Here is a 9,532-nt window from a genome sequence, read left to right on the forward strand (position 1 = left end):
CCTGGGCCTCCCTGGGTCCTCAGCCTCTGCAGCCCCTGGGCCTCCCCAGGGTCCTTGGCCGACTGATCCACAGGCAGAGGCCCCTCCTGAAGTTCAGTGTCCCTGATCCGAGGCCCCTTGGGGTCCCCACAAACACCAAAAGCCCTTTTGTAGAGGCTTGGGTGTCAGTTAGGTGCTGGGGACGCTGGGGGTGGGCACAGAGCCTGAGACGGGTCCCACCTGCCTCCACCAGCAGTCGCCACCGCCGTGTGGAGGAAGCAGGCCCAGAGCGGCCGGTGAGCCGAGCTTGCCAAGGACAAGGGCCTGTGAAGCCCCAGCCAACCTCCTGGCCCCAGGCGTTTCCCAGGGAACCCTCCCCGTTCCCTGGTGGACAGAGAAGCCCCCGGCCTGGCTGCTCGGGTTGGGGCATGGGGTAGGGGCGCTATCCCCCTGGGAGCTCTCAGTGGAGCGCCCCTTGACGCCTCGCCCCGGACCCAGGTGGGGGCTGGGAGGACCTTGGATCCGGGAAAGGGGCTGGGCTGGGAAAGCGACAGGAGTCCTGAGACCCTGCTGCAAGCAGCCTCAGGTCACAGGGAAGAAGGCCCGCTAGAGCCCTGAGCACCCAGCCCGGTGGGTCAGAGCCAGGGCCCACAGGTGGTGGGAACAAAGGGGAGGCCTGGGGGCTGAATGTGAGCACGTGTGCACGTGTGTGAGGACCTGTGGCCTTGCAGTGGTGAAGGGGGGCCGAGGAGCCAGCAACAGATGCTTGGTCTCTCCTGGGGCCCGGCCGGGCGGGTGGGCTTTCCTCTGGGCACCCAGAGAAGGCTCAGCACCCACCAGCCAGCTGCCCGGTGTGGCTGCGTGCGGGGAGCTGGGTGGGCAGCACAGTGCCCCTGGGCTGGGGGGGCTGGGGGCCGTCAGTCCAGGTGACTGCCGCTGTGGGGGCGTCCAGACACGCCACCCCCCACCCCCAGGCCTGCGTTGCCCCTGCCCACCTCCTCGACCTCTGTGTCTGCCCTCTGCCTGGACAGCCACTCAGCTGACTTGAGGGTGGAGTTGGGGGCATTTCACCCCGTGTGGCCTGTTACACTGTGGGAACTGAGAACCCACAGGACACGCGGTGGGGCAGAGGGGGCTGCGCCTGGGGTCCTCTCACCTCCCCTGGGGTGAGGCCAGGGATGCTCGGGCCCTCCGAGTCCCCACAGCACCCCGCTGGACACCCCGCGGCTCTGCTCTCGCTGAAAGGCGAGCGGTGGCTCGTGCCTTCAGCTGCCCCGCTGGCTGGTTCTCTGAGGGAGGGTCTCTCTTTGAACAAGGAGGGACGGGACAGATGTCCGGCGTGCGCGTGACCCAGAAGCAGGACTGTCTCCCAGGCGAGCTTGCCAGAAGCGTCATTCTCACCTCTTCCTGATTGTAGCACACTGCTCTGATGGGAACTGTCAGCAACACAGAAGTGACTGTTCTCCTGCCCGAGAGCCATGGCTGTGAACCGATGGGCTTCTGCCAGCCTGTCCTCCAGGCAGCTTCCACCACTTTCCGCAAGTCAGCATGTCCCTTCCAGGGCAGCCCCGCCCGGCAGCAGCGGTGGGCCCCCGGAGCGGTGGAGCTGCCCCCTGGGGCACCGAGGGCCCGACCTGCCTTGGGACAGCAGCCAGTTGCTGTTCTTGCCTGTCTTTTCTCTGGGTTTTCATTTCTAATCTCTGTCAATTGCTGCTGCTGCTACTGCTAAGTCGCTTCAGTCGTGTCCGACTCTGTGCGACCCCATAGATGGCAGCCCCCCAGGCTCCCCTGTCCCTAGGATTCTCCAGGCAAGAACACTGGAGTGGGTTGCCGTTTCTTTCTCCAATGCATGAAAGAGAAAAGTGAAAGGGAAGTCGCGCAGTCGTGTCCGACTCTTCACGACCCCATGGACTGCAGCCCACCAGGCTCCTCTGTCCTTGGCATTTTCCAGGCAAGAGTAGTGGAGTGGGGTGCCATTGAATCTGTGCTAATTGACTACCTGAATTTAATCAAAGCTTTGAGCTAAACAAGACTTCCCTGGTGGCTCAGACAGTCAAGAATCTGCCTGCAATGCAGGTGACTCAGGTTTGATCCCTGGGTCGGGGAGATCCCTGAAGAAAGGAATGGCAACCCACTCCAGTATCCTCACCTGGAGGATCCCATGGACAGAGAAGCCTGGCAGGCTACCGTCCATGAGGTTGCGGAGAGTAGGACTGAGCAACTAACACTTTCACTTTTTGAGCTAAACAAACTTTATGTTCTGGGTGAACCTCCAGGCCAGTTTTTTAATATACTTTTTATTTGGAGAATAATTACAATATTGCGATGGTTTCATGGAGGCTGTCACTAGTTCACTTCTCACACATTTTGTGCAGCTAGGGTGTTTTTCCCCTGAAAAGGTGTTTCTCACGTCTCAGAGAGCACTTAACACATCCACAGCACCAGGCCAGCTGCTATGCCTTCCGGAGCAGAAACGCGGCCTGGCCCACTCTCAGCCTTGAAGCCCGGGAGCGGGAAGCCCGGGGTCCACCCCACCCCACCCTCCAGGATGGCGCTGTGGTCCTGTGGTCAAGCACCCGCGCCCCTGCCTTCTGGAGCCCTAGCCGTGCGGTATCAGCAACGCCCACGAGGTCGGGCCGCCCCAGAGGCGCTGCAGCCCAGGTCCTCGCAGCCTCAGCCTCGCCCCCCCTCCACCCCCGACGCCCCGTGCGCCGCCCGTGTCGGGCCTCTGCCCCGCTGCGCCATGTCTGAGCTGCAGCCCCTGGCTTTCTTCACGCCTTTGCTCAGAAGTCAGCCCTGCTGGGCTCCCGAGGCCCCTCCTCCCACACGTCCGCCTGTTCTCATCCCTGCTCCCAGCTCTGTTTCAGGGGCGCGGCCCGTCCCTCGCCCCAGGCCCCACTTCCCACTGGACTGCGGCGTGCCACGTGGGAAGCCCCCGCCCCCGAGCCGCGTCCACAGCAGCACGTCCAGCTCGTGGCCAGCATCTCCCCAGCGTCGGTGGCGCTCACTCGAAACCCAGCTGGGAAGGAAAGGCCGGATCAGTTGCTTCAGAAATCCCGGAAACAGACGTGCCAAGCTGGGGAGGGCGTCATGTGGGCAGCCGGGGGAGGCCAGGAGCTCCCACAGGCCTGGAGGCCACTGGCGTTTCTGTCTACACCGGGGGCTCCGTGGTGCACTCCACACCGCTCACCTGCGTTCAGGTGTGTGACGGCCCGGAGGGTTTCTGGCTGACACAGGAATTAGCATAGAGCCCTCCAGTCCTCTGCGGGCAGGAAGGTCGCCGGGGCTCCAGCCCTTCATCACAGCCTCTCCCATTTTTAAGGAGCGTCAGGAGGGCGTGATTCCTGCCCTGGCCACACGGGGCCGTCCTTGGACCAGCCTGGAGGGCTCCGGGTAGTGAGGCCGTGTCCTCCCCAGCACCTCTACCCGCGGCCATTTCGCCGAGGACGCTGGGGAGGCCCAGGGGCAGGCTGCCTCCACCCACCCTGGGCAGGCGGGGTCCCTGTGGGCCTGAAGGCTGTCGTTCACACCTCTGCACCTCCAAGGGTCTCCCCTTAAAAGTGTTTTTAAAATCATGAAATAACACGTGCAAAAAGATCTGCCGGATGACACGCCAGGCCCGCCGGTGTCCACCCGTGCCTGTGGAGGCGGACACCTAACAGGCCTTGGTGTCTGTGTCCTGGTTGCAGGGGGTGGGCAGCCTGACTTTAACACCACTAACCCCCAGGGGCTGTCTCTGCACCCACGGTTCAAGGGGAAAGCTGGGGTGAACTCACAGTGACCCAGGCCTCTAACAGCAGACAGCTGCCCCTGGCCAGCAGCAGTGAGCGGAGGGCACGGGCAGCTCGGGCCAGCGGGTGGCCAGAGCAGCCTCACCTCGTGTTCTTCCAGGGACAGCCTGCCTCTGCGTCTCCCCAGGGCCCAGGCCTGGCCAGCTCTGCCCATAACCCACTGCCCAGCACACAGCCACCCGGCCACCGGCCGGGCTGAATCAGTGTGCCCTGTGCCTGACCCCCACCGGTGGCTGCTCCTCTGCGTTCCTGCCCCTGCAGGTGGCACAGAGCCTTCAGCTGGCAGGGTGGGGGGCATGGTCCTCCAGAGGCCCCCCCGCCTTGTGCCCTGGTGAGCCCGCTCCTGCCCCCAGCCCTGAGACACTTTGTGTGCTGGGCGGCGGAGCCCATCTCCCTCTGACGCTGGAGCGGCAAGAGCTGCTTGCAGCCCGGACCTGCCCCCAGACACATCCTGGGGCTCCTCTCCAGGGGCAAGGGTGTGCCCAGGAGAAATCTGAGATGGCCCCTCCTGGGCGACCCCCCAACCAGCCTCCACGGGCCCTCCGTGGAGGGGGAAGCAGACCCTCCGCCTCAAACCCCGGGTCCTTCCAAGCCTGGGGGCTGGACCCATGCAGTGAGGTCAGGGCTGCACGTCTGACTCAGGGAGGACGTGGGCTGACTCAGAGCAGCTCCGAAACCAGCAGAGGTTTCTGCTCTGACGCTGCTTCCTGAAACCCTGCAGGGACCCGGGGCATGTGAGTGTATTCGGGGAGGAGGGTCAGTGAGTCAGTTGTTGGGGGCAGGGGGTGGGGTGGGTGAGTACCCAGGATGCTGGAGCAGGAAGGCACAAGTGCCAGGACGCAGGACAGACAGGACATAGCCCCCTGCCCCCAACCTCGGCATCTCAGGACTCCCTGGCCCCCACCCTGACGCCCCCACCCAGGGCCAGGGCCCCACGTACCCTGGGGGGAGCCCATCCTGCAGGTCCTGGCTCCACTCTGACCCCCGAAACTTCCAGAGCAAGGAGGGGTGACTGGCCATGTCGGGTGACCACCGTGAGGTCCCCACAGGTGCCCTTCAGGGAGCACAACCTCCTGCAAGCTGTTTCCCCGGGGCCCCCGGGACGGCAGGCTGGCTGACTTGCGACGCTGCCCCCACCCCACTGCCCCCAGCACACAACTGCCCGCAGACGCTCCACGTTCACAGTGATGCCAGGACAGCTCAGGGGGAACCAGACCCATCTTCATGTCCAAACTGGTCATATTGGGGGGAGGAGGCAGGGGGGCGGGGGGCAGCAGGGGAACTTCAGGCCACATCGGCTGGGCAGCCGGGATGTGCAGTCGGGACGGGCCAGGCCTCTGCTTGTGGACACGCTGGCTCGGGCCCTCCATGGTGCTCCACTCGGTGGACAGTGCGTGGCCACACCCAGAAGTACCCCATCAGGGGAGTTCCAAGTGGGCTTGAGGCCGGAGTCTGGTGGACAGGGGAAGGGGTCCTTCTGGCCCCGGGGCACCCCTGCGAGGGGGCTGGTCCCCCTGGTGCATGAGCGCGCCGACCGACTGGTCCTTTAGTTTCACCAGGTGCTCCAGCCTGGCCACCTTCATCTGCAGAACCTGCGGGAACACACACCCGAGGGATGCCTGTCCACACTCCTGTGGCGGGCAGCTTCAGCCCCAGGCTGAGTGTCCAGCCAGCCCCCCTGCAAGGCCACACCGTCAGCGATCGGACCAAAGGCCCTCAAGCAGGCCACTCTGGGCAGAAACGTGGGTCCCTGAAATGAACGTGAGACTCCAGGTGATAGAGGGCAGGCCAGGAGAGGGAGGGGCTGCCCAAGACCCAAGGAGCCTCCTGGCCGGTTCCCTTCGCAGCCCTGCCCAGCGGCTCAGCCGGGCCGGGCGGGTCCTCGGAGCAAGCCTGCCGAGGGGACAGCCTCACACGCAGGGGTCACTTCTGAAGGGAAATGGCCAAGAACACGTCCCCGTGCAGACAGATGGTCGAGGACCGCCCGCCTGGCGCTCCTGCTCAGCTGTCCTCATGCACTGCTGCTGCCCCCCAGCCTCTCCCGAACAAGGCCAGGGCGCAAACTCCCCTCCTGGAAGGAGAGCACCTGCCAGGCCCCAGCAGTAAGAGTGAACAGATCTGGAAGTTCGTCTGCCCCTGAACACGTGTCCAGAGGACAGAGGGCTCCCGCTGGCTGAGGCAGGGAGCCGGCGTCTCAGCAGATCGACCCTCCGAGGGCCCTGAGCGGCAGCACACCACAGCTGGCCTCACTGCCCCTCGGCAGTGAGCGTGAAGGGCAGGGGCGTCCTGAGGCTGGGCGCTGCCTTGTTTTCAGCTGACGCTGCAGGCTCGGACCCCGGCATCCCCCCAGCCCCGTCAGCCCCGGGATGCTGCCCCTCGGCGCCCCCTGCCCCCACCCGTCCCCGCATCTGTTTTATCTGATGTCAGTGACAGTCACGGGACCGGAACTCAACTGTGTCACCACCAAACAGCAGGTGAGCTGTCTTGCCCTCTGGGTTTCAAAAATCAAATGCAGTTGGCCCTTCATCAATCTGGTGGTGTGGGGGGGGCACCAACCCCTCCCCCAAGTCAAAACCAGCTGATGGTCTGACTGTCGGGGCTGCAGTGCAGACAGCGTCGTGGTGCCCGCCTAGTGAACGACACCATGCGGTTCAAACTGCGCTGTTCTGCGGCCCACTGTGTCAGCACAGGGCCCAGAGCCGGGCAGGCGTGAGGGCAGCGATGGGCCTTGCTGAGACAGGGCTTCCTCTCTGCCGTCCACCAGATGCAAACCACAGGATGACGCCACCTTCCTGCTTCCTCAAAAAAACTGCGTCGATTCGCGGACCAGCAGGAACCCCTGTGTCATCACCATTTCTACAGCTCCTCTAACCCCGAGGCTGTGTGGCCTGCACGCCCCACCCCCACTGGCCTGGGTCCAAAAATGCAGCCTGGACACCCAACAGAGCACGTGGGGGTTGCTGAACGGCAGTGACGGGACCCGAGCATCTCCTGAACCCGGGAGTGCTGGAGACCCTCAGCAAGAGGGGGAACAGGCATACACCCCCAGAACCAGGCTTGCGTCTTAGGGAGCTGGCTTCTGCTCCCTGACTGGGCCCAGGGCCCTCGAGCCTGCTGTCCAACATGTTCGGGTGGCAAGGCCTGAGTCTGCAGCCCCTGACTCACGGTCCCTGGTGTCTGATGACAGGCGAGGCTGGGTGGTCAGTCTCCGAGGGGTGGAGGCCCACTGCACTCTCCCCTCTGCTTCTGGATATCTCTGGGATATGCTCGCAGGCCCCTTGCCAGTCGGGGCCCTGCCTGGCTGCTCCCCGCCTCGCCGCATGCTGGTCCAAGCTACTTGGAGGGGCGCCTAGGCCTGTACCTTGATGGTCTCCTGCAGGACTGCCAGCGCCCGCTCTTTCTCTTCCAGCAGCTGCTGCGGCAGCCCAGGGTCCAGGCGGTGCCAGGGCTCCCTGGCTGGGCAACTGAAAGGCAGGCATGGGCCTTTAGCAGGCGGGTGGGCGGCCAGTGGGTGCGATGCAGAGGGTTCGATCCGGAACCCACCCTCTGCATGCACAGTGGCCCATCTTCTCCGGAGCCCTCTGACTCCAATGGGTCTCCGCCCCAGAGCGCGCCGAGGGGCTCAGCAGGCCTGCGAGACCACCGGACATGTCAGCTCCAGCCTCCGGCTCAGGTAGGGGCCGTGCTTTGTGGCCGTGTCGAGCCTGAGCTGGTCTGCAGGTGCAGCCCGCCACACCTCTGAACGGCTTGCTCTTTCGGAGAAGCGACCCCTGAACCTGGACGACGGCCACTTCACATGGCCTACGGGCAGGGGCCCCCTGCGGGGGTGACGGAAGCAGGGCTCCCTCTGAGGGAGGCGCTCCCCTCCCTCTGGGTGCTGCCCCAGTGAGGGGCAGGGTGGTCTGCCAGGCGCAGGGCCCCACACGGGGCAGGGGTGGGGGGTGGTCTGGACGCCCCCAGCTTGCGCAGGGGAGGCGAGCCCACCCACCAGCATCACCGCAGGAGCGTCCTGCTTCCTGCAAGGGGCTCCACCGCTGCGCCGTGAGGCCCCCGGGAGGGGCTGACTCCATCCTCGTCCGCAGGCCTGCCGGTGTCTCCCTGTCACAGATGGGCAGGGCGACCGGCTCCCCGGAGGAGGGGGCACGGCCTGGACCCAAGCGCTTCTGGAAAGGGATGCAGGCCAGTCGGGCCCGGGGACACGGGGCCTCGCCCCCACTTACTTCCTGGTTTTACTCTCATCGTCAGGCAAAGAGCCCGTGTCCCAACACAGCAGAGGCCATGGCCATGCGGCGGTACCCACATGTGCAGCCATGCCGGGCGGGTCCTCGCTGGCCTCCACCTTGTCCCTCACTGCACACAGGATGGGCTCGATGGCCCCAGGGGTGTTGACGACCACCTTTCGGATCTCTTCCTCCGAGACACTGAGACCCAGCTTGTGGAAGACTTTCCTGCAGAGGCAGTGGGTGCAGCCCTGAGACCGGAGGCCCAGCAGGGACGCCCACCTTGTGCGGAGCGGCTGGACTGGGGTGCCTTCCGGCCCCCGCACCCACAGAGGCCCGGGGCCATCTCGCTCCTAGTTGCCACCCAGGGCTCCCGGGGCACAGCGCGCTGCGCCTTCAGGCCAGCTGAGTCCCAGGCTCGCCGCCACCTCTCTAGGCGGCACTCATCCTCCTGAGGCTCCTCGGCTCTGAGCAGGTGTCCTGCGCACTCACCTCCAGGGTGCTCAGAGCCTGACTTCCCACAGGCTGCCTGCAGCTGCTGCCCTCTCCAGGCTTTGGGGGCGGGGGCAGCTGCCACCCCACCTCCGTCTCCCCCAGCCTCTCTCCCCTCCGAGTAAGTCCCACCAGAACCGGCCAGACCTCAAGCCGGCTAAGGCACTGTCCCCTCGGGCAGCCTCCCCACTGCAGCCTCGTGTAAGCCCCAGGTCGCCCCTCACCGCTCGCTGACACTTCCTGTGGTCCTGCCTGTGTCCTCATGTGACTTGTCACAACTGTCCTCACTTATCTGTCTTTCCTCTCGACTCGCTGGGCCTGAGGAGTTGGTCACCCAGGATTTTTGGCAGGTGAGTGCATGAGAGACGAGGTCAGCAGACAGGATAATGCCCGGCAGAGCGTGTCTCAAGCTGACTGTTGCTGGCCTCTTGGTGGGGAGCCCCCAGGAGCCTTCACTGGAACTGGACAGGGTATCAGGGAAGCCCACGGCAGGGATACAGCCTGTCCCCAGGGTGGGGGCCGCCCATGCAGGCCAGCCTCAGGGAGCAAGGAGTGGGCCCAGCAGGCAAGGCAGGGCGGAAAGCCCCGCTCGGAGCCCTGCCTGTTGAGAACGTTCCAGTTGCTGCGCTTCTGGCCGCTGTTGCAGGTGGGGACGTAGTTGTGCAGGTCCACGGGCGAAAGAGCTTCACGACCTCCGCCAGCATCACTGGGCCGGGGCGGGCAGGGGTGTGGGGTGAGCCGAGGGGCCCCGGATATTTTTTCACCATTCGTCCCCCAGGGCCTCCACACGGAGGATAGAGAGGGGTCCCGGGGAGCCCCCGCAGGGTGTGGGCGCCCCGGTGGGAGGACCGTGAGGGCCAGCGGGCTCCGAGGAGCTGCTAGGGGACCCCCCAGGGCAGGCGGGGGTGGGGCGAGAGGAACTCCTGCCCCCCACCCTTGCCGCCCCACTCCTCCTCCCAGGCCCATCGAGGCAGCGGCCCTCCCGCCCCTCCCCGGGGGCCTGGACGCCCCGGCTTCGCAGGGAGCCCAGGGCGCGGGGAGCCGTGCCGG

At 65.5% G+C, this 9,532-nt stretch overlaps 1 protein-coding gene across 1 annotated transcript in view; it reads right to left on the reverse strand.

Annotated features, from left to right (window-relative positions):
- Positions 1–3,561: 3,561 nt before the first annotated feature.
- The window catches only part of LOC120873661, a 6,736-nt gene continuing 765 nt past the window's right edge, over positions 3,562–9,532 (reverse strand). The window contains exons 2-6 of the mRNA XM_040254459.1: positions 9,079–9,188; positions 8,707–9,019; positions 7,991–8,218; positions 7,132–7,234; positions 3,562–5,362 (exon numbers count right to left, since the gene is read on the reverse strand). Coding sequence (XP_040110393.1) covers positions 5,189–5,362; positions 7,132–7,234; positions 7,991–8,218; positions 8,707–9,019; positions 9,079–9,188 — 928 coding nt within the window. The 3' untranslated portion in view covers positions 3,562–5,188. The remainder of the gene's footprint in view (positions 5,363–7,131; positions 7,235–7,990; positions 8,219–8,706; positions 9,020–9,078; positions 9,189–9,532) is intronic.

This window comes from Oryx dammah, unplaced genomic scaffold (assembly GCF_014754425.2).
Source record: "Oryx dammah isolate SB20612 unplaced genomic scaffold, SCBI_Odam_1.1 HiC_scaffold_14, whole genome shotgun sequence".
NCBI classification, from domain to species: domain Eukaryota; kingdom Metazoa; phylum Chordata; class Mammalia; order Artiodactyla; family Bovidae; genus Oryx; species Oryx dammah.